This window comes from Mesocricetus auratus, unplaced genomic scaffold, assembly GCF_017639785.1.
Source record: "Mesocricetus auratus isolate SY011 unplaced genomic scaffold, BCM_Maur_2.0 Super-Scaffold_100676, whole genome shotgun sequence".
NCBI lineage: Eukaryota > Metazoa > Chordata > Mammalia > Rodentia > Cricetidae > Mesocricetus > Mesocricetus auratus.
In genome coordinates, this window is record NW_024429266.1 from 27822074 (window position 1) to 27846687 (window position 24614).

At 41.1% G+C, this 24614-nt stretch overlaps 1 protein-coding gene across 2 annotated transcripts in view; it reads right to left on the reverse strand.

Annotated features, from left to right (window-relative positions):
- Positions 1–24578, reverse strand: part of F5 (coagulation factor V) — a 69085-nt gene extending 44507 nt beyond the window's left edge. For both annotated transcript variants that reach the window (XM_040738158.1, XM_040738157.1), the window contains exons 1-3: positions 24322–24578; positions 21403–21491; positions 12242–12364 (exon numbers count right to left, since the gene is read on the reverse strand). In XM_040738158.1, coding sequence (XP_040594092.1) covers positions 12242–12364; positions 21403–21491; positions 24322–24479 — 370 coding nt within the window. In that variant the 5' untranslated portion in view covers positions 24480–24578. The remainder of the gene's footprint in view (positions 1–12241; positions 12365–21402; positions 21492–24321) is intronic.
- Positions 24579–24614: the final 36 nt, after the last annotated feature.

The window sequence follows — 24614 nt, forward strand, 5'->3', positions numbered from 1 at the left end:
CTCACTTCATTGTGCAAAAGCCTGTCGACAACCTATGCATCCTGAGTGTTCCCTCCAGCAGCAGCAGAGGGACGATGTAGAAATTAGTCTTCCGTTTTTGAAGAAGAACCTAGATTAAAAGGAGTTTGGAGGGTTGAGACATGGTAGAGATGGAGCAAGTGAGAGCAGGAAGGGGAGAGGTCAGGGTCCCAGGCAGTCAAGAGGGACTGGCTTCCTCTTTGTCAGTGGCATTCCTCGTTCAATTAAGCCAAGCTTTTCACTGCCGTCAGCTGATGCCAAGATTCCTCTTTGGGATGGAGTTTCCTTTGTTTGGTAGAAGGCGAGCTCATCAGAGCACAGGGAATCTAGCCTGAAGAGGTTTATATGATGGGCCAAGGCCAGTGGGAACTGTTTTTCCTGAAGTGGCTGCACTTTTGAAAAGAGGAATGCTTGATTCAGTCTTGCTCTCCCCTTCTTTCTTTTCCCATCCTTCTTTGCCTCCCTCTTGTCACTCCCTTTGATTGGTATATAATAAAGCTCACCAAATTTAAATATAGTGCATACTGTCTGATAGGCAGTCATGGTGAATGTAGAGGATGGTTCCTTTGCTCAAAGTGTCCTTATGCTACCTGCAATCTATGCTCTCACCCAAGAAACCGTTCACTCACTTGCTTTCACTAAAACTTTGTTTTTATATCATGTCATGTTAATGAGATGACACATTGCTTATCCTTTTGTATTTGATCAGTGCCTTATTAAGGTTTCCATTGCTGCTACAAAACTCACCGTACGCAATTTGAGAAGGAAAAGGGTTTGTTTCAGTTTGTACCTCTCAAGTCGTACTCCATTGCTGTGGACAGGACAGGAACTTGGAAGCAGGGTCTTAGGCAGAAACCATGGTGGAGTGCTGCTTACTGGTTTGCTCAGCCTGCTTTCTTACAGCACCCACCTGCCCAGGGAAGGCACCACCCACCATAGGCTTGACACTCTAACATAAATCATTAATTGAAACAATACCTCATAGGTTGTTGTTATGGATCCCAGAGTTTACAGCTAAGACTGGTGATTCCTTTTTGTTCCCAGTTGTGTGCATGGAATCTTCCAGGACTTTGAAAGCTGGCCAATCGAGAAGGAGCTTTTGGGTTAGTACCAGCTTGATCTCCTCATGCACTACAACTCAAGTATATCCCACCGCAGTGCGTTAAGGATGTCCCACACTGACACATGACTTTCACTGATCACAGAGCCAGAAGTCTGCTACCATTTCTTAATTTTGCCCTTCCCTGTGTATGGTGTCTGCTTTTCTGACTACTTCCAATAGTTTTGCTTCATCATTGGTTTTTGGCCATTTGGTCATCCATGTGGAAAGTCCTTCTGTGTACATGTCAATAAAGCACCGTTGGCCAATAGGGAAGCAAGTTAGGTGGATTCTGGGAAATATAGTGAAGAGACTCATCACCATGTGATCTCCCGAGAGCAATAGGCACTCAGGAGTGTGTCCTTAAAAAGATAAGTCCTTATAAAGTATATATTAGTAATTATGGGTTAACAATCAAATCAGATCTAGCTGATAGAAAAACCAATCAAACGGCCAACAACTTCATAATTAATATAGTGTCTTGTGTGTTATTTGGGGGCTCAGACAGCTCAGCAGGGCCCAAGCAGCTGGCGGGAAGACTACACGTTATATAATGATGTCAGAAGTGGGATATGAATTTCCACGTAAAATGACAAAAGTGTAAAAGGGATTTTAGAAACAAAAAGAACAGAGAGAAGCATGGCTTCTCAGTAGCAGCATTTTTCTCAGGTGAGCTCTGTTTTGCTAGAGACAAGCAGAGACTTGCCGGCCAGCGCTGGCGGTAAACTTATGCCCGCCATTTTGCAAAAACAGCAGTTAAAACAGCCACAGTTTTGATTAGCAATGTTTTTTTTTTTTAGCAGATACAGACACATGACCAGAAAAACATTAGGTTTTACAGTAAATTCAGATTCAGATGAAGTAAAACCTCTGAAGGTTTATAGTGTGTTTAAAAATATATGTAGGCTTGAGAGAGAAAAAGAAACAGGATAGTGGTTAAAAAAACAAAAGAGTTGGTGGCACACGACTTTAATCCCAGCACTCCAGAGGCAGAGACAGATAGATTTCCACAGGGAAATCCTGTCTCAGAGAAAAAATAAATAAAAGTAAAAGACACAGAGTAATATAAGCTACGTAAAGATGGAAAATACAAAAAGAGTCTGGATACTATATGCTATTGTGTTATTTTTAAATTGTTTGACTGCTACAGAAATAACAACAACTGGTAAAATACACTTGATTATAAATGCTGCTAAATTAATCCAACTTATATATTTTAAAAGTGCTTTGACTTCTAAATTTAAATATAAGGACAGGATACTTGGGAAAAAGGATTTTATTTGTGTTTCCACAGAAAATGAAAGGCTATGGATTTCTTCCAGACTTCTATGGTTTGATGAACCAAGACCCCTGAAAGCAGTGGCACAGGTGATCCAACATCAAAAACAGCTAAGATGTTGCAGCCTTACGGACTACAAAAACAAGGACTGGGCCAGGTTTCTGAGTTTTGTCATGATCTCCATGGTATAGACAGTGCCCCTATCAGCAGGAAACAGTTTGGAATGAACAACACCCAATTTCCCAAATATTTTTTATAGATTTTTGTTTCAATTTAAATGAGGTTCCTTATAATTGGTTAATGATCACAACCAATCTCTTTTTAAAGGTAAAAGAGGATTATGGTATGGAAATGAATACTTTGTATTGGTATGGTTTTTCATTTATTGATACAAATTTGAGGTCAATTTTGTGATATGTATATTTCTCCTCTTGTTTAGGTATTGTGTTTGTATAACTTATTTAAAAAATGTAATGTATAATTAAATACAGATTATAAATAGTTACCTATAATAGTCAAAACTTATAGTTAGGTAAGTTAGGCTTTCTAGATACAGAGATATATTTGAGATAGATAGATAGTCTTCAAACCTTTCAAAGACCTTCAGAAAATGACATTTAAAATGGGTTAGGGTTTTTCTTGAAAATGAGAAATGTCTGCTCCTGGCACACCAATTACGTCTGAGAGGAAGATGGGCATCGAAGAAACTTGTTATGGAGTTTCTTTCAACATGGCAAGATTAGCCATTTGGGCAAGAAACTGTTCTTGCCTGGACTGTTTGACTGTTGCTGTATAAACCGAACAGGTAGGACCCACAGGAAAGTGACTACTAAACTCGAACAGTCCTACAGGACTCCTGCTTCATGGAAGAGTCTACCAGACATTCTGCAGGACACAGAAAATGACTGACAAACTGCCAATGCAGATGGACAGTTTAAAATTTCCTGCTTTGCTGGGAAGTCTTCCAGACACATTGGTTTGAAAATGGATGCCTCAATGTTGCAGAGGAACTTCGGGTGACTGTCCAGACAGTGAGATGTCTCTGTCAGTTCTAGTGTTTATATATTATCCTTCTATGGTATTTGATGGAGTTGAAGACAGATAGTCATAATTATAGTTTTCCTTAGTTACGATAAAAGACAAATTACATATAAGACTTTACACTCACAAACATAGGATAGATGATACTTTCTTTGAATCTTACTAAATGTTAATAGACAAAATATTCTAACTATAGTTCTTGCTTGATAACTGTTCTGTTATATATAATTTGACTATGTTAAAGTTAAAACCTTTCTTTTTATTTAGACAAAAAAGAGGAGATGATGTGGGAAATCCTTCTGTGTATATGTCAATAAAGCACTGTTGGCCAATAGGGAAGCAAGATAGGTGGGACTAGGAGTCTAGGAGGATTACTAGGAAATGTAGTGAAGAGACTCATTGCCATGTGATCTCCCGGGAGCAATGGACACTCAGGACTGCATCCTTAAAATGATAAGTCCTTATAAAATGTATATTAGTAATTATGGGTTAATAATCAAGTCAGAGCTAGCCGATAAGAAACCAACCAAACGGCCAACAGCTTCATAATTAATATAGTTTCTTATGTGTTATTTGGGGGCTCAGACAGCTCAGCAGGGCCAAAGGGATCTTGGTTCATCAAACCATAGAAGGTCATGATATGCTCTGGTATGGTTTTCTTCCTGTTCCTACTTCTTGACTTTGCCAACCCTTTTAGTTTTTACTATTTTTTTTCACACTATATTTTAAATTAACACCCACAGTTAAACACTGAACTGAACCCAAGGAACCCTGTGACAGAGAGAGAGGAGCGATGAGCAAATTGGCAAAGAATGGGCTGGCAAAACCAGCAGAGACAGCTGATCTGAACAGGGGAGAGCTCTTGGACCCCAGACCAACAGCTGGGAGGCCAGCATGGGACTGATCCAGACCCCAGAATGTGAGAGTCAGTGAGGAGGCCTGGGCAACCTATGGGGCCCTGAGCAGTGGATCAGTGTTTATCCCTGGAATACAAACAGACATCGTGTGTCCATAACACAAAGAGAGATGTGCTCTCAGCCTGGACTCTTAGGGGAGTGCCTAGACCCTACCCTGAGGGAAATGTCAGACTCTAGATATCCCCTATGTGGAAGGAATTGGCAATAGGATGGGAGGCTGGGGGGGGATGGTGGGAGGGTGTGGGAGGAGGGGAGGGAAAAGGAACTGGGATTGACATGTAAAACAAGCTATTTAAAATTAAAATAATTAAAAAAATTAAAAAAATAAAAAAATATGTTGTTCTCTCCCTTACCTCCTCCTAGATCCTCCCTGTCTCTCTACCCACCTAACTTTGCTATTTCCCCCCTCTCTCTCTGAAAAACAACCAGGAAAAAGAAAAATACAAAATGAAAAATCAAAAAGAATAACTGGTTAATAAAAAGAAAAGTTAGTAAGACAAAAATATCAAAACAAAAGAGCATGTGGATGGAAACACACACACACACACACACACACACACACACACACACCACCACCACCACCACCACCACCACCACCACCACCACCACCACCACTACCACCACCACCACCAACAACAAGAACAAGAAAACTCTCCCAAAACATGGAGTTCATTTTTTGCTGGCCTACTACTCCTAGAGTATGATTGATATACCCAGTATCACTCTAGTGGAGAATTAATTAATTTTCCCTTTCCCAGCAGGTACCAATTGTGAATAGCTTCTTAGTGAAGGGTAGAACCTTGTGTCCACTTCTTCTCAGTGCTGGGATTTTGTCTGCTTTGAACCTGTGCAGGTCTTGTGCACGCTCTCACAGACTCTGAGTTCATATGTGTATTAAGTTTTGTGTCTGGAAGACACTGTTCCTCGCAGTCACCTATCGCCTCTGGCTCTTAGAATCTTTCCTTTTTTCCTTTCCCATAAATCCCTGAGCCTTGAGGGGAAGGGATTTAATAAAGATATCCCATTTAAGACTGAGTATTCTAAAGTCTCTCACTCTCTGCACATTGACTAGTTGTGGGTCTCTGTGTTAATTCTCATCCACAGCGTCATATGATTCTTGCCATTTACTCTGTATCTATCACCCACATCTCCTGACTGTTTCCCAGATATGCCCAATGCTATCATACCCAGGGTCTCTTCATATGCAGTTGTTTCTGTTTAGAGTATTCTTGCTCCATTTAGGTCTTTAGATAAAAGCATGCCCATCTTTCTGAAGCCAACACATGCCAGTTACTTTTTCCTTCATCTCTGATTCTGTTACATTTATTTTTATAGTACTCACTACTATTTATAATTCAATATCTGTGGTGTATTCTTTCTTACTGATAACTGTTAGAATTCTGCACATTTTGATTGCTGGAGTGTGGGTTTCTCAAGGGAAGGGTTTGGCATGTATATCCAGCATCTTTGGTATCTTCTATAGCACATTGGAAGCTTGGAATATATGCTCAGTGTATGTTTGCTGCAATCCTGCAATTTATGGTCCTGTGGGCTATAGACAAGGTCACCAACTCATAGCTTATAGATGTAGTCTGTTAGGATCGCATGTTATGAAAGTAAATAGCAAATTAAAAGCAACTGTTATAAAACCTAATGCATTACTTAGAAAACTGAATGCTTTATTTAGTGCCACCCATCACTGATTGCTCTTTAAAAACCAAGCAAAATGAAAATTCCAGAGATCTGATGGCATAGCCAAACTCTGGCACAAAGTCTGGCTGATTCAGACTTTGGTTTGTTGTTTGTTTGTTTGTGTTTTTAGTTTCTGTTCACTACTGTCCATTGTAATCATTGTTCATCTAACTACCCCCCTGGCTATCATTGACACCTGACACTATGACTCTTGTTCTAGGGTAAAAGTCAACTATTGAGTATATTAGATCTATCCTACCATGAGAGGTTTAACACTAATAACTAATGTCTACTATGAGACAAACTCCCACTTCAATGATCAATAGAATTTGAATGTTAACAATGATCAGGAGCTGAGGAAAGACAAAAAGCTTAAGTAACTCCCTGTGAGTTATAATGTTAGCTCTTAATAGAAGAATCTATGAGGAAGTGTCTTGAAGGAGAAGCAGGGGGTCTTTATCTCTGCAAGCTATGAAGCACAAACAGGACTGATAAGGAGGCCACCCTCCCAGGTCAGGCTTTGTGCAACAACTGGTAGGTGTGTGGTTCCTTGAGCTGCCCTATGTCAGCATGCATGCTGGCCCTTACAAAGTGATCTTCCTCCACAGCCTGCTGGGTTAAGACATGGTGTTTCTCAACTTGAAGCTCCCACTGTTCTAGTTGCTAAGACCCCACAGGGAATTGCCTTCACATGCTCTCCAAAAGACAGAATGTGACCTATTTTGAGGGTAAGAGGTTGTCAGATAAAATGTCTGCTTAGCATTTACATGTCTGATTTAACACGGCTCACTCATCTGACTCCATGCCACATATGGTGGTGATGTTCTTTTTTAAATTATTATTTGCTTTCACATGTGTATACGTAATATATAGGTATAAGTGTATGATTGTGTGTTCAGGTGCACCTGTGTGCCTATGCATGTAGAGATTGAAGTTAACACAAGGTATCTTCCTTGATGGTCTTATATATATTGAGGCAGGGTCTCTTACTTGAAACCACAGCTCTCTGATTCAGTAGTCTGGTTAGTCATCTTGATCCAAGCATCCCCTGTCTCTACCTCCTAAACCCTTAGGTTACAGGAGGGCTGCCATGACCACATCCCCTTCTGGGGACTCAAATTCCCGTCTGCACACTTGTACAATATGCATTTCATACACTGAACCATCTCCTACCACAATTTATGATTAAATATTTGTTAGATTATATGACTCATAATATCTTTTCTGGATAGGTTGAGGAAGAAGGCACAAGGGTACAAACCACACCATGAGGGTTGTGACTCCATGACTTAGGACCCTCCCAAAGGCCCCATCCTGATATGGTCTCATTGAGGATCAGGTTTCCAATACATGAAATTTGGAAAACACAAACATGGAACCTATATCAGTAATACATCTATTTTAAGGTGAGGAAATTGGTAATAAGACAATTTAATTGCTTATAATTGCCCACAAAATTAATACATTTCTGAGCAAAAGGAAGACAACCCAGTATCCTTATTTCTAATAAATCATCAGTCCTTCAGTTTAGCCCAACATTGATTACACGGCTCTGACCAGCACCTCAAGCATTCCAGGCACTGTGTCTGGTGCAGATGCAAAGGAGACCAGGGTAGTATGTGATGGTTCTGTCCTTGTGATGGCTTTTGTTTCTGTTTATTTCCCAGGGCTACTCAATGCAGAGGCCATGATCAGAACACGCTGCCTGTCTTGAAGAAGAACCTATGTAAGACTTGCCTTATAGGTGTGTAACTGATTTTCCTAGTGTCATAAAATCTATTTGTGACCGGGCGGTGGTGGCACACGCCTTTAATCCCAGCACTCAGGAGGCAGAGGCAGGCTGATCTCTGTGAGTTCGAGGCCGAGCTGGACCGATAGCCTCCAAAACAATACAGAGAAACCCTGTCTCGTAAAAACCAAAAAAAAAAATCTATTTGTGAACATTTAATAGCTTCCACTCAAATTTAATGTTCAATGGGCTTTAAAACCTGTGCAAAACAGGATGCTATGACATGCAGGTAGGTACTGGCAAGGTTGCTATGGCAATAGGTGTCTACAAGGAGAACTTCATTTATCATTTTAATGTAAGATAGCATTTTGTATGCTTGAATGATAATTTTAATTACATTTAAAAGGTGAATTATGGACACCCAGAAATACACAGTAGACAGTAGATTTTCACATGAGATGTATCCTGTGAGTACATGCAGGATTACTTGGGTAATTGGAGGATTGGAAGATACTTTTATTGGTATTCTTTATTCTTTTATTAGTTTTTTTCTTTATTCTTTTCATAGCAGATTATTTTACTTTTAGAATAAAACAGAAATGCTATAGCTCTCATTTTGTAACCTACATAATATGAAACATAATAGAAATTGATATTTAGAGGAAGCATTTTTGAAATGTGGTTTGTTGTTTGTTTTGGTAAATCTGATTTTGACTTTGTAATCAAAGTTAAACTCTAAACTGAAAAGAAGAGAAATGGACAGGACGAATTGTAATAGGGCATAGAAGACCTTGTTCATTCTGTGGTAGAGCAAATCCCTTACATAAGAGTTCTCCCTCATTTTATATTTACTCTGTTCTGTTCTTTTCCTGCCCAGTCCATGGCCAACTTTATAACATGTTTACTTCTGCCATGAGGTATTAATTCCTTTCAATGAGGCCTCCAGTATGCTTTTAAATGTGAAATGGCGCATGCAAGCTTTGGGAAACTGAAGCTCTGTAAGGAGACTCTGGTTACCCTTTAGGGCACTCACTCATTAAATCTCCCTTGTTACTTATTTTTTTGTGAACTCTTTCTTCCCATTTATAAAACACAGTGAATGCCTCTGTGCATGCAAAGATCCAGGATATTCCTCTAGAAGCCCTAACTTGGACAATGGGCAAATTAGTGCTGGTATTGTATAATGAACTTGATTCTACTGCATAGACATATGAGGTTTTATAAAATGAAAAATGTAGATTTTGGGGGATTTATGAGAATTTTTTACTCATCATTACAATTTGTTTCATGCTTGGTAAAAAAAAGACAAATAAGCTTGCATCAAAAATTGGAAATTTATGGAAAATCCTTGAAGACTAAGTTTTTATATGTAGAATTTTGCAACACTTAGATGAAAAATACAATCTCTATTGGATTTTTTAGATTTAGGGTAGAGCTCTAGCTTCCTAGAAAATGGTTAAATGTAATGGAATTATAACATTAAATATACTTTAAAACATTTTATATAACACTAAAATAATTTTGTGGTACAGTACAATGCAACTCCACAGATAACTACAAGAAAATAAATCAAATGAAGGAATACTATCAAGGATCTGAGAATGCAGTTCAGTGGTAGCAGTGCTTGCCCAGCATGTGTGGGGTGCCGGGTCTGATCCCCAGCACGCACCCGCGTGCACACAAACACATACACATACACACACACACACACACACACACACACACATACAGAGAGGGGGGTGGAGGGAGAGAAAGAGAGAGAGAGAGGAAGGGAGACAAAGAGACAGAGAGAAGAGGGAGGGAAAGAGGGAGGACAGGGAAGAGTGCTAGACAGGGAAGAAAAGAAAGGATAATAACAAGATTAATACCTACCATGAAAGAGACTTTCTTGAAATAATTAGTCAGACTTTACCAATAGGGCAATGCATGCTACTCATAGACTTTTTGAAAATTAAATTAAATTTCATTTCAATTAAAATTCCTTTAGTGATAGAAAATTTGAATTTTTACAGTGGCCTGTGTATGTGTGTGTGTGTGGGCTAGAAGCCAGAGGATACCTGATGACCTGATCACTCTTGCCCTTAGTACTTTGAGAGGGGATACCTGACAACCTCATCACTGTTGCCCTTAGTCCCTTGAGACAGAGTTTCTTAGTGAACAAAGCTCAGCTTGTGACCAGCCAGCCCTAGAGAGCTCCTGTCTTCATCGCCATCCCCAGGCACTGAATGTTATAGACCCATCTGGCCATGCCTTGCTTTTTATGGGAGTTCTGGAAATTTGAACTAAGGTGCTGATGTTCAGTAAGTGCTCTTACCTGCTGTTCTGTCTTCCCAGACATGATACAAAGCTTTAAAAAGTCAGTATCATGAGAAAGGATTTGTATGCATTTCTAGAAACTAGTTTGTGTATTCTGTCCAACAGGGGAATTCATCTTCATCCTACCTACCACTATGACTTCTCAAAACTATGCCTCTGTCTCACACTGACATCTATTGAATGTTTACTTCTGAGATAAAGAATTTGGACTTTATCTATACTGGCTCACCATGTAACTAGTTTATCTCCACCAAAATAGGTCCAACCATAGAGTAGGCAATAGGTGAGGGTGAGTGCTAGACACAGATATGGGGAGATACCATATTTTAATACAGAAGGGCATGATACAATGACCTGGAGGCTTGTCTCTACATGAAGGAAACTATGTGCTAAGTTTACATCTTGTTTCCCAGGGAAGCTTTTTTTTTTTAATTTTATTTTCCAGTTTAAATTTAGATAAGAAACGAGGTTGCTTCACAAGTCAGTTCCAGGTCCCTTTCCCATTCCCTCCCCTCCTCCCGTACCCTCCCCCCAACCCACCCCCCCCCCGTTATCCCCTCATTTCTCCAGGGAGGGTGAGGCCCTCCATGGGGGTGTGCATAGTCTGTCATTTCATATAGGACAGGGCCTAGACCCTTCCCCAAGAGTTCTGGGTGAGAGTGCACCTCACATTGTTCTATTGGAGTCCAAAGTCCGTGTGTATACTTGGGATGGGTACTGATCTGCTGCCCAAGGCTCAATAGATTCCCTAGGCCTCTTCACTGACACCCAGATTCAGGGGGTCTTGATCAGTCCCATGTACTCTCTCATATATGGATTTTAGACATAGATCCCAGGGAAGCTTTTTATGTCTCCTACTTATCTGCATTTACTGAATTTATGGGAATATAGGCACTCCTATGCAATGCTAAGAAGCTACAAATAGATGTTCTGGGGGCATGTTCATCAATTTTGTTTCACAAATGCTTGCTGACTGAGTAATAGGGGGTCAAATAAACATTGAAGGAAAATGAATGATGTTGCAACATCCATTCCCTCTGCAAACAACTGAGCTGAGGGCCAGAGTCCACAACTCTTACCTTCTCCCACGTTGTAAGTGGCACTTGAAAGGGACAGTTTGACTGTGCTGTTGTCTCCTTCTCCTGCTCTACATTGCTGAACTCTGGTTGATAAACCTCTTAAGGAGGCTAATCATTGTATGAATTTGGGTAACATAGAAGAGACTAATGTTCACAATGTCTAGTCCAGGAACTTGCCAACTATTCCAATTTTCTTCTCTGTTGCTGTGATAAAACACAGACCAAAAGCATCTTGGGAAGGAAGAGGTTGACCTGGATTATAGGCTATAGTTCATTATGGAGGGAAGCCAAGGCAGGAGGAACTCAAGGCAGAATTGAAGCAGAGACCACTGAAGAACCCTGTTCATAGTTTTGAGTCCCTGGCTTGTGCATCTACCTTTCTTTTTGTGCAGCCGAGGCTCACTGCCCAAGGATAGCACCATTCACAGTGGGCTGGGACCTCCCAGATCAATCAACAGTCAAGAAATTGCTCCACAGACATGCCCACAAGCAAATCCGATGGAGGTAACTCCTTAATTAAAATGTCCTCTTTCCAAGGAATCCTAAATCTTATTGCCTGAAGAACTAAATGTATTTAGTAGCTGGCTTTTTACAAAAAAAATGTTTGCTCACTCTTAATTACCATTGGATTTGTTGTGCCCATTAGAACTTGTAGGAGTAGGGAGAGGAAGCATGGTAGTCATGGGGTTCAAACAGAATGCATTTGTGCTGCACTCATCTCTGTGATGACAATTCTTGCTTGTGCTTATTGTAGAAACATGGACTTATCTCTGCCTAAAACCATCTTACAAATATATTGTTATTCCCATTTTTAAGATGAACATATGGAATCCAGAGAAATTAGATGATCCCCTTCCCCACCTTATTAGGAGCAGGAACCTAACAAAGTTAGGTATTTAGGTGACTCTAAACCATTGGTTTTTCTCTCTGAAACCAAAAGCAGGATAAATTTTTATAATTTCTATTTTTCTAAGAGTGCATGGTTAACAATACCAGTTTTTAAATATCTAGAAATAATATTGCTAGAGATCGAGCCATTCTTTCATCAGAGGGATTATAAACTCATCTTACCTTCTGAAAATTTACTGTATTTAATTCCTTGAGGATGGATGCTTATGGGCTTGTCTGCTTTATTTTTAAAATGAACTTTCATGGTGTCTCCAACTTCAGCATATAATGTAGGTCCAAGAAGTCCTATAGGAGGATAAGTTTGAAATTTTTTGCATTCAGGATCATCAAAGACACAGCTATTAATCAAGAAGAATATGCAGAAAGGTCCCAAGGTAATTGCTGTCACTCCTTCTGGTCATGGAGTTGGTGAAGGCAGGGAAATAATGAGTTCACTAGACCCAAGATAAATGATAAATGGGTATTTTATTGGGAAGAACTTACACAGATAATAATAAAGAACTGCCACAGCCTTTCTCTGCCCTTCCGATCTGATCCTCAACCTAAGGGTGGGGGGCAAGAGAGCACAAGCTTACCTCAAGCTTCTCTCTTCCTGGTTCCATCTGCACCTGAAGTCATGCCCAAAGAGGTGTGGCCACTAACACAAATTCACTCGCAAGGCTAGATGCCACTAAAATTCCTCTTTTAGTCTAAAGAAGAAGGTTTTAAGTCTGATGCAAAAACTATATACAATGATAACAAATGTCAAGTATATTCCAGGAAGGAAAGGTAAAACCTACAACCAGTAAGAGCAACACTGAGCAGCAGACCCATACTACAAGTTGGCTTGCTTCTCTTGAATGTGACTCTAACCATCCCCTGATCTTTGTATCTCTGTCGTCCCATCAACTCCACCATGGCTCATTAAACAACAGCGGACAGCAAGTCCTTGCCCTTAACCCAATGCTGCTCCCAAGATATGAGAGCCTGTTTGCCCCAGATCCTACCCACTCTCATGTGCTGACTTTTCCTACAGGTTTCATTCGCCACTCTCTCATCCCCCACCCCATGGGGCTGAGTGCAGCCAAGGAGTAAATCCCACCATTCTCTGGTACTCACTCAAGTTCAAAAACCCCCAAATCCCTGAGACCTTAAGCAAAAGTGACCTTAATGTATTTAAGGAAAGGCCTTGTAACAGTTCTCACAACAACGATTTTACAGTATCAAGGGGAAACGATGAGTGAGCAGGTGTGGGAGGTGGGAGGACCCATGGGCTACGGTCGGAATTTGGATTTCTTCTACATGGAATAGCATTTGAACTTCGTATAGTATAGATACGGTTCAACATGTTTTAAAAATGTATACTCATTAGAAACAAGACCGCGCCAGCTGCTATGCATGGAGAAGAGAGCTGTAGCTTGAGGAATAGATAGTGACACATTGAGTCAGTGTGTGTAGCACTGCAGTGGTGATTTTCTGCACACATTTGGAAGTTAAGCTAACAAGATTTTCTAAAAGATGGGATGTGGCATGTATGAGAAGTCAGGAAAGATCCCAAAGCTTTTCTGATCTGAGCCACTGGCTAAGTGATGTTATGTGTTAATGTGACAGGGAAGAAGCATGAAGCAGGCTAGGGACACAGGCATCAACACCAAGGCTTTTCTTGCTATTGCCAGAGTCTTGATCCACACAACCCTTTACCCCAGGGGATCACACAGTTTGAATGTAGACATACTCTAGATGGACAAGTTATTATGGGAGCAGAGAGGCTGCAGGGCCAGCTCCATCCAGTTCCTAGCAGGCAGTTTTTATAGAGATATCGATTAGATTTTCATATTACATACTAGAAAGTGAGCCTGAGTATTAAATACAATTCCCCAAATCATAAAAGTAGCAAAAGCAAAGCTATGATTTAAACTTAAATCTGCTTTACTCGAGGTACTGAATTAAATTTAAGGTACATCTTTCCACAGAACCTCACACTTGTAAACCGTCTTAGGCATCAGACTGGTGACACATGGCTGTGGTGACACATGGCTGTGGTGACACGTAGCTGTGGTGACACATGGATGAGAAGTAGACACTCTCTGACTTCTTAGAGCTCACAAAATACTAAGAAAAAACATTCTAACAAGTAAGTACACAAATATTTAATTATAAACTCTAATAACATCAAAGAAGATGGAGGAAGGGAGAAATAAATCAAGAAACACGGACAGCTCTAGCTAGAAGCACAAACTATGCTAGAGAGCATTGTGTAGAGAAAAGCCTGTTTAGACTTGTGAGGAGGGTGAGGGTCAGGCTTGACAAACACTTTCCCGAGGAAGTGATGTTTTCCGTGAGGTGTGAAGACAGGGAAACAAAGAGATGGACAAGAAGGAAACTCGGCCTCCTCAGGGAGCTCTTGATGGCCACTGAGGCGGGTAAGAGAGCACCTTCTCTTAGTGGGTAAGAGAGCAAGGTATTGAAAGTAACACTGTAGGCATCATATTGGGCCAGTCGCTCAGGGATGGGTAGGACATTTGGAATTTTGGTTTTCATCTGATAACAGTCAGAGGTTGTTGAGGCTTTTCAGCAAGATACAATATGACCTAGATTTCTAATATGTTTTTTGTTCTTCTCTCTCTCTCTCCCCTTTGGCCCAGATTTAGATTTTAAATGCTGCCTGTTTCTTGAGAATGATCCAGAAGAAAGTGGAGTAGAGGCTGACAGAAGGTTTGAGAGAAACACTGGCAAGATTGAGGGCATCGTGGAGGTCTTTAGCAAAGAAAGTATCAGATATGTATGCTGGACATGAAACCTCAGAGTTTTAGAGTGGGTTGGCTATGGGGTAGGTGGTAGGGACCAGCAAAGTGACATGGTGCCAGGAAGGTTCTGCTCGGGAGACAAAGGCAGCCTGCTGTGGGATGGAAGATGCCATGCGATGGTTCTGTATGGTGTGTGTGGTGGGCAGGCAATGCCCCTTTCCTTCCGTGTTGTCAGGCCCAGGGTTGAGAAGTGTGCTGCCTTGTGTAGTAAAAGGGACTTGTGCACATATGATTAAATTAATGGTTAATGGTGGGAGTCAGAGATTTTTTTTGGGTTACCAGATAGGTCTTATGTAGCCACAGGAGTACTCATTAAAGGGTTACAAGAGAAGCTTGAGGAGGAATTAGAAGATACCACTCCACTAACTCTAAAGATGGAGGAAGGGGGAACACCAGTAAACCCAGGCATCTCTAATTAATGGGAAAAAGTGAAACAGTGACTTCTCTAGAGCCTCCAGGAGGCACAGAGCTCTGCCAACTCCTCTGTTTAAACCCAGTGAACCTTACTTTGATCCCCCACACATCCAGAACTATAACTGTAAGAGAAGAAGAAAAAAATTAACTCATGCTTTGAGGAGGGGTCATGCCACGTAACCTAAGATGGCCTTGTTGTACTCATAATCTTGTTGTCCTGGCCTCCCGATGCTGGAATTACAGATGTGTGCCAGGACATCTGGCTGATTCATGCTTCTCCACGGCACTAAATGTGTGGTAATTTGTCACAGCTCGACAGCGGTCCTTCCTTCCCTGCTCTGTTCCCATCTCTCTACTCGCTCTTGTTTTTGGCCCTATCTTTCTAGCCACTGTCATCCAGTTCCTGCCTTCTTTGCCCTATCTTTCCGGCCACTCTTGTCCTGTTCCTTTTGTTGAAGCACCTATCTTGGAATTTATGTTGTTTTCATGCTAGGAGCCTTTTTGGTTTGTTTTTCTGTATGCTCTGGATGGGAACATGGAGAGCACATTCTTCATGTCTCATTTTAGAGATGGCTAACAAAGTCTGAGGAGCATGTGTGGAGGACGTGTGGGAAGGTGGGGGTTGGCTTTCCCAAGATCAGTCAGTGACTCCCTCCCATTGCTGAGCCTAGAATCTAGGTCTTAACACTCCAAAGAAAAATCTTTCCCTAATTCTTTATTTGGAACAGTTAAGACCCTAACCTTCCTAGACTAGTCCAGATGGGTTCCTCTTTCTGGACTTCATCTCCCTCATTGGCTGGCCCTGTCTTCTGAATGTTACCTTTTATCCTGACTCATTACAGAAGCACAACCTGCTCAAACTGCAAACAGTCCAGTACTTACTGACGGCACTGTCACAGTGGGCACTGTATTTTGGTGGCATGCTTTTCTTGCATGGTTATTTGTTTGTTGGTGTAACATTGTTACAAATGCCAGATGCCAAGAAAAACTTTCCTGGGTTATATGACCCAGTAAAACCTCTTACTTCAATGGGCATTTTGATAGTTTGGGTGTTTATTCAAACTCCCTTCCTGCTTCTTTATAATTAAGGTACAGCTAAAGGATGTTTTCATAACTGTGACTCAAATACCTTAGCACATGTAGCAGACTCAAGGCTGAGATTTCCTCCTCTCTCAGCCACGTAGTCTAAGCCCTGTCCCACGGATTGTTTGATGGGAGAGAAGGAAGGTTGGGAAAAGAATGATATACCTTGGGGCTTGGAGAAGACTGTATGGCATGTAGTCAATCTCCTGCCGTCGAAGAATTGGAAAGACTGCAGTGGGTGAGCTAATCAGACCCACTGCTCTCTGTTGAACAAAGAATGACCCCATACAAAGACAGCTTACAGTTAGCAATTAAAGCTCATTTGGGGACAAGGAGTTCATGAAACATGTGGAGATTCAAAACTTTGAAGGCCAGGTTGGATTCCTGAAACTGTATCTGACCTCTCCAACTGTCTAGGTGCCCAAAAACCTCACCAAAATGTCACCTTCAGGCTATAACCCAAATGACTGGCCTCGGCTTTAAATTTAGAAACTAGTCTGTGCTCCTGCTTCCATAAAGGTGAAGAACCATGACTTGTTCGTGGCTCAGCTGGAATCACACCCACCGAGTGTTTGGAAAAGGAAACACAGCAAAGGTACAAATAATACAAGCTAGATCTGGGCGGTGCTAACTAGCCTTCAAGTCCATATCTGAGCTGGATCGGAGGCTTTTCTTTCTCAATGGCTCTGCATCCTTGGGATATAATGATGAATGCAATAATAGCACTTCTTCCATTCAGGGGTTCAGAGTTAAGCAGAACTGGGACCTTTAGAAGGGTCTGCAAAAAAAAATGGATGCTACAGTCTCCAGTTCCCCCACATTAAATATATCTTGTGATAAACAGACTCTGAGAGAAAGCTAATGTTTAATGTGAAAGGGCTTAAACATGATCCAGGCTGTTCTCACTGACTCTCAAGGTCTACTAACAAGGCTCTACCAGGAGGTCACTACAAAAGGCCTTCATCTAGAAGGATGTCTGTCACAGTGATCTCCCTCCTGAAAAACTATTGGTGCCTCCTTCTATCAGTTCAAAAGTCTCCAGTCTGGCCATAGTCCTTTCTGTAACTGTGTATTGTTCAGCACAATGCACTGCTTAGCAATGACATCAATATTTGGTGAACCAGGCAAAACCACATAGCATTCAGCCTTGAACACTTGCCTTCTCTTCTTGGCCTAGTAATTATGTTCCCTTTTACTCACAAGTTAAATAGTTCTTATGAATCTATTGAACACGGTAAACTCTGCCCTGGAATATGAAAATAGACTCTGCAAGAGAGGACAGACAGGTGATCCTCCAGTTTCCTGCCCACAACCACAAAAGCAATTTTATAGTTGACCTTAATGCCCCACCCCAGGACTCACAGTGAGACAGTAATCTTTTTATCTAAGGCTGAAACCAGCTGCAGCTTCTAATACCAGCCCTCCATGCCTTTTCCGTGTCTAGATCCATCAGTTCTTCCCACCACTGTAGCAGAGACTGGGTTTTATTGCTCCCTCTACCAGCATTCACTGTCCTTGGTGCCATTTGACTTGGCCTCTGGGGAACCATGCTCTCTGTTCTTCCCTGCCCTCTCTAGGAAGATGTTCTCCAGCTTTGCAGTGATCATTGCTTTCTTGGCTTATCCCTTGTCCTCTGTTGCTCCTTTGAGCTGTCTCAACCTCCTCCTCTAGTTACATTTTCCTTGGGTGATCTTGTGTTACCTCAGAGCTTCGTTTATAACCTGGTGATGATGTCTCCTGAATATTTATATCTATCTGTCCTAGTTCTCCCACCTAAAAGCAAAACTCAAACGCACCCACTGTTTTGACAACACTAGGTAGATACTCTACAGACACCTCAGACTACGTCTGACCTCATTATCCTTGCAAACAAGGTTCCTTCTTCTCTTAAATTTTCTCCCTTACTGAATAGCACACTATCCGTTCTACTATTCAATCCAGAAACCTTGAAGTCAATTATAATCCCCTTCTCTTGTTTCCATCCAATTAACCACCTGTTTAGTTGATTTTTAGCTCCTAAGTATCTTTGGAATCTGTTTAATTTTCTCCACCTTAGCTTCCCCACTGCCTTTTTTCTTGGATTGGCACTAAAGCCACATGACTACTTTCTCTGGCTATTCTCTAATCCATCTTCCAGATTTGGATAGAACAATCTTTTATTTTTCTAATTAATTTTTAGTTAGCATAGGGAGCGATGGTGCTCATTATGGCATTTTTATACATGTGTGGTACTCTATTTTATTCACAGTCATAGACCAATATTGAAGCAAGTATTAAAGTGCAAATCGGGGTCTATCTTTCTCCCACTTAAATGATCTTAGTGACTCTCTACTTCCCTCAAGAGAAAGATTTCACACAGCTCCCTGATCTGGCTGAGTCTATCCAGTCCAGTGGTTCTTAACCTTCCTAATGCTGTGACCCTTTAATACAGTTCCTCATGTTGTGATGACCCTCAACCATAAAATTATTTTCATTGCTACTTCATAACTGTAGTTTTGCATGGAAAATGTCTGTATTTTCCAATGGTCGTCGACCCTGAGAAAGGGTCATTCAGCCCCCCAAAAGGATCACAAGCCACAGGTTGAGAACCACTGATCTATACCCTCATGTGCTCTGCTTTTTTTATTGTTGTTGTTCTAAAATGCATCTTTATATTCCCATCAACACCCGTGGTTTGGATTCCCAATTCCCCTTTCTTTCTTTCTTTCTTTCTTTCTTTCTTTCTTTCTTTCTTTCTTTCTTTCTTTCTTTCTTTCCTTCCTTCCTTCCTTCCTTCTTTTTTCTCTTCTCACTGCAGACTCTTCAGTATCATTCTTCCTTGTCACTCTGCTATAACATTCTACTATCAGACATCTCTAATAGCTGACTGTTGGAAGTCAGAATCCACCTTTACATCCCCCAGACTCTCAATTGGGGTATTCTTAAGTTGTGATCATTAAAAGGAAAGAATACTTGATTTATCTCAAATCAAATCAATATATAAATTATAATGCACAAGGAATATAAAATGAACAAAAGCACAGTTGTGCTGCTATATCCACAATACTATTGATATGCACACTATAATGGAGGCATAGTTCATAGCTACAACAGCAACAATGTAGCTAACTTGTATTAAGTGCTTATCATGTGTGAGCATTATTTAAGTACTTTTATTCATTAACCAGTCTGGTCCTCACAGCAACTCTAAAAGGTGAGCATAAGTTCATGGTGTGGTGAATACACAGAAGAAAGAAAAAGTTCTAATGCTAGGATAGGGTAGAAACTTGCGCAATGTCCTAAAGCATGTGACTTCTGGGTGGGTATCTGTAAGACCATTGTTGTGGCTGAGTTTGGAGCCTCAGAGAAGAATAGACCATGAGGAAATTGAGAAGGGATGGTAAAGGAACTCAGAGGAAAACCGGGGCAAGTGTCTTTAGGGAAACAAGGCAAAGAGGTCCAAAAGGGTGGTGTCAAGCAGCCTAGAAATGGTGACAGAACAAGAAAGAAATGATGGTGCTGCCATTTCAGAGGCAGCTATCGAGGGAGACAGAGTTAGTCACACTGGAGCAGCTTAGGGAAGGGATGAAGATGAGAGAATGTGGAGAATGACATCGACTTCTCACCCGGAGAATTGGGAGGAAGGAATGGAGAGACAAGAAAATGACGGGGAGGGTCAAGGAGATATATTTCCTCTTTTTAGATAAGATTTATCAGAACATGACTTTGTTGTTTGTTTTTTTACTGGAGGAAATACTCAAGTCTGAGGAAAAGGAGACCAGATGAGGCAGGGCATAGCAGGGGGTGGGGATGGGGGTGGGTGGGCAGAAGAGGCACAAGGTGGGCTTGGTAAAGGTGGCTGATCATCACCAGGATGGGGGAAGGATGGGTGGATTGAGGACAAGGGGGGCAACTGGAAGATATTTTGCCTGAATAAGCTTCTATAATTCCTGTGAAATATGTTTCTATAGTTAAGATCCCAGAGCCCTTGATAAATCAGTCTGATTAATGAAGCACTAAAGAAAAATAGAAGAGAGGTTTTCTTCAAATGCCATAGCTATCAGAAAGCTAAAGGCAAAGGATCAAACATCCATATTTGAGTGAGTATAGAAAGCTAGACAGACACAATGACAAGTTTATCCTTTTGGAGTGCATCTGTGTCTATACAAACAGGTCACAAGCCCCAGGGAAGTCAGAGCTCATGTTGTCTAACTCTTGTATTCATAGAGCCTAATTCAATGTCAAGCCCACAGTAGGTGCCCAGCTGTGGGTTTTTGTTAGATGAATAAATACAAATTCAAACACTGAAACATTTTGTTTGGCTTTCTTGACCAAGGTTAAAAACATGGTTGGCTGTGTGGGCATGTGACCTGTTCAATTCTGCAGGGCCCCATGTTCAGAAAAGCCCGTTTGTTTTAAATTTCACTATCTCTGAAATTCTCAATACTATGAACAAGAAGTCCCATACTCTCACTGCATCTGGGAATACATATTATATAACTAGAATCTGATAGGAACATCATACATAGTAACAGAAGACAACTAAGTGGATATTTAAATATTTTATACTTATTTATTTTGGTGTGTGTGTGCATGCGCATGAGCTCCTGCAGTGTTGCATGAGTGGAGATCTGAGGCCAACGTGAGAGACTCAGTTTTCTCCTTCTACCATGTGAGTCCTGGGGATGGAACCGGAGATTTCAGGCTTCGCACTCTAGCCACTGGCTATCCAGTCAGTTCAGAGGGAATATTTCAAGTATAAGGAACACAATACTATCCATGAAAAATTATATTTAAAATGAAAAGAAATACAAACTGGTTCTGGTGTCCCAGCTACTTGAGAAGCTGAGACCAAAAAAAATCACAATTCACAGTCTTCCTGGGCAATAGACTAAGTGGGTAGCCAACTTAGTGAGACCTTGTCTCAGAATAAAAAATTAAATGTAGACTGAGATTTAGATCAGTGCAGTGATAAGAGTTTTTTTCCTAGCATGCATTAGACTGTGCTTTCAAACCTCAACACAAAAAATAATTTAAAAAATATATTTATTTCAGACTTACCTGAGATGCTAGATCGTGGCTTTTCTTTCTTAAAATGTGGCTCATACTCTCTGTAGACAATTTTCTTGAAGGAAGGTTTAGAATTCAAGCTAGAAATAAAATATAAAAACTAATTTGAAAGCCATATGGGATATCTATTCCCATTCCAGAAAAGGAGGTGTCTATGTGTTCAGATTTTGCATATAAAAGTAGAATAACTGTACTTTATTGTGTTTCCAAGGCCCAAGGTTTTATAGATTGGAATATCAAGTGAAATATGTGGAGTAAGCATCATCAATGATAGTCTTCCTTCCACAAGCCTGATTTTGCTCTGCTTCTGCTTTTCTAAGCTCAGCTGGGCGTTGGTGGCGCACACCTTTAATTCCAGCACTCGAGAGCTTGAGAGGCAGAGGCAGGTGGATCTCTGTGAGTTCAAAGTCAGCCTGTTCTATAGAGCTAGTCCAGGACAGACTCCAAAGCAATACAGAGAAACCCTGTCTCGAAAAACCAAAAAAAAAAAAAAAAAAAAAGATAAGCTCATAGTGCAAACTCAAACTACTTCAGGTCTAAGTTAGAAATTCCAGTCACAGATAAGCATATATTTGAACCATTTTTCAATCAATTAATCAGATATAATTAAAATTTTTTCTACTTTCATGAAACATTTTTGAACCAATGGGAAATATGGTAAATTGGTGTCCATTTATTGGAGCCTGTTTCTAGTAGAGAGAACGGAGTCAGCAATAGAGTAAAACTCTGAGATCTGTATTGGGTACAAGCCAAAAACTTGCACTGAAAAGATTAAGTCGCTTCTTCAGAAGATGTAGATGATAAACAGCAGAGCCCAGATCTAGGGCTAAACCATTTCCTCGGCTTTATCCAGACCCAGCAGGCTTCTGCTCCATTTTATATTTCTAGGGCAAATGAGGTTCTTCACAGGAGTGATGGAGACCCTGAAGCAAGACTTCCTCTGGTAGTTTTCCCTCCCAACAGTGTGCTGGCTGGTTGTATGCGTCAATTTGACACAAGCTAGAGTCATCAGAGAGGAAGGAACCTCAGTTGAGCAAATGAGATCCAGCTGTAAGGCATTTTCTCAATTAGTGATCAACTGGGGTTGGGAAAGAGCCCATGGTGGGTGGTGCCATCCCTGGGTTGATGGTCCTGGGTTCTATAAGAAAGCAGGCTGGGCAAACCAGGGGAAGCAAGCCAGTGAGCAGTTCCCATCCACGGCCTTTGCATCAGTTCCTGCCTCTGGAATCCTGCCCTGTGTGAGTTCCTGTCCTGACTTCCTTCAGTGATGAACAGTAATGCTGAAGTGTAAGCCAAAGAAACACTTTCCTGCCTAACTTGCCTTTTGGTCAAGGTAATTCATTAAATCAATGGAAACCCTAAGGCAAACAAGCTTATTCATTTTTCTTTTCCATTATCCATTTCCCGTTACCAGGGGAAGACATACCCATGTAATACACTGCTGTTACCTAGAGTCCTCACGTTGTACATTTGATCTGAATTTTTTCATCCCTAACTTTGTGTCCCCTGACTTATACCTACCTGTGCCCTACCCCAGGCTGAACACACCAGCCACCAAGTCTGTCTACCCAAAGCAGGAAAATTGGTGCTGGAAATAATGTTATTGGGGGGGAGGGCTCCATTAATGGCAGTTTCCTAAGAGTGTGGATACAACTTAGATTATCACTCTAAAAATGCAATACTTGAAATCACTTTAATGTGATATTTATTAGCATAATACCAAGATAGACTGTAATGGCATCCCAAATAGCCCCAGCTTCAACAACAACAAAAATTAAAGGCTTACTATACACTCATATTAAAATGTTACCCATTGCTTTCAAAATATTACATTATTTTTTTGGCTGATTGCTTTGGTTTTGCAATTGTAAAAGAGGAACACATCTTTCACAATTGCTTAAACTTTGATGTCAACTAAAAGGAAAAAAAATGAGTCAACTAGAAGGCTAGGCTTGCCATTTCAAATAGAAACAGTAGCTATGAATGTTGAGTAAATCTATGAGTTGACTAACTTCAGGAAGGCTTTCATTTAACTTTCCAGTTAGCAAAATATATCTTGCAACTCAAAGGTAGGGTTGATATTATTTAAACCTCCTCATAGTTAATACATATCTTTGAATGGCCTTCTTACCTGGTCACTAACATGGTTAATATTCAGGGCAGACCAAAATATCCCGGATAAGTCATAGTTAAGGAAGTCATGCAAAGGGAAAGAGAAATAAGTGAAGCCACTTAGGTAGCCAGGAAGAAGTCAAGAAGAGGTGAAAATACAAGTGTGTCCTCTTCCCATGTACCAATGTTTTGAAAGTCATTTATAGCAAGGCAACAAAATTAAGGCAAAAGCCACTAATTATCTCCTCACAATGAAGTACACAGTGGACTTCTCTTTGGAACCTATGTCTACAAGGAATAAATGTTATGTAGCTACAAGTTCCATTTTTTTTTTTAAAGCAGACTCTTAAAGGCTGGAACCAGACTTTCACGAAGGTGTAAGAGGGATCAGGAGGTTGGTCATTTCAATCCATCAGTAGACTAAACTAACAAAGTGGGAGCAAACAGTATGGGGTGTGTGTGAAAAAGATGGTTAGTCATAGCTAACTATTCACACTGGAAAATTTCTACATCCTTCATACAATAAGTTGTATCAGTGGAAGCAAAATTATTACACTTTAACTGTGTTCTCTCTGTGTCTCCGTGTTTCTTTCTCTGTGTCTCTGTCTCTATTCTGTCTCTTTCTCTCTGTCTCTCTTCCTGTCCATCTCTGTCTGTCTCTCTCCCTCTCTCTGTCTCCCCTCCCCACCGCCCTGAAATAAAAAAAAAAAAAAAAACAAAGACAAAACAAAACAAAAAACCTGCAATTACAGTGGATTTTCTTTTGGAGAAGATCACCTGGACTCCACCCCGAGTTACCTTGGGTCTGTGGGCTCAGGATGGTAGCTCCAGAGAATTCCCTGAGCAGCCACGTAGAACTGCCTTACCCGCGCTGCCTCGGCCCGGTGGCTGCCCCAGCCCGCCCAGCTGGTGCCCAGGACCACCAGGATGCAGAGGCGCGGGCAGACTCGGAACATGGCCCTTGCCCTGCGGCAGGCACACAGCCACTGCCGACAGTGCTCACTCAGTTCTCTGTTCCTGCTGCGCGAAGCTGCAGGAAGCAGTGTCCCTGTCTCCTGTTGCGCTGGCTCGCCCTACCTCCCTTCCCGGAC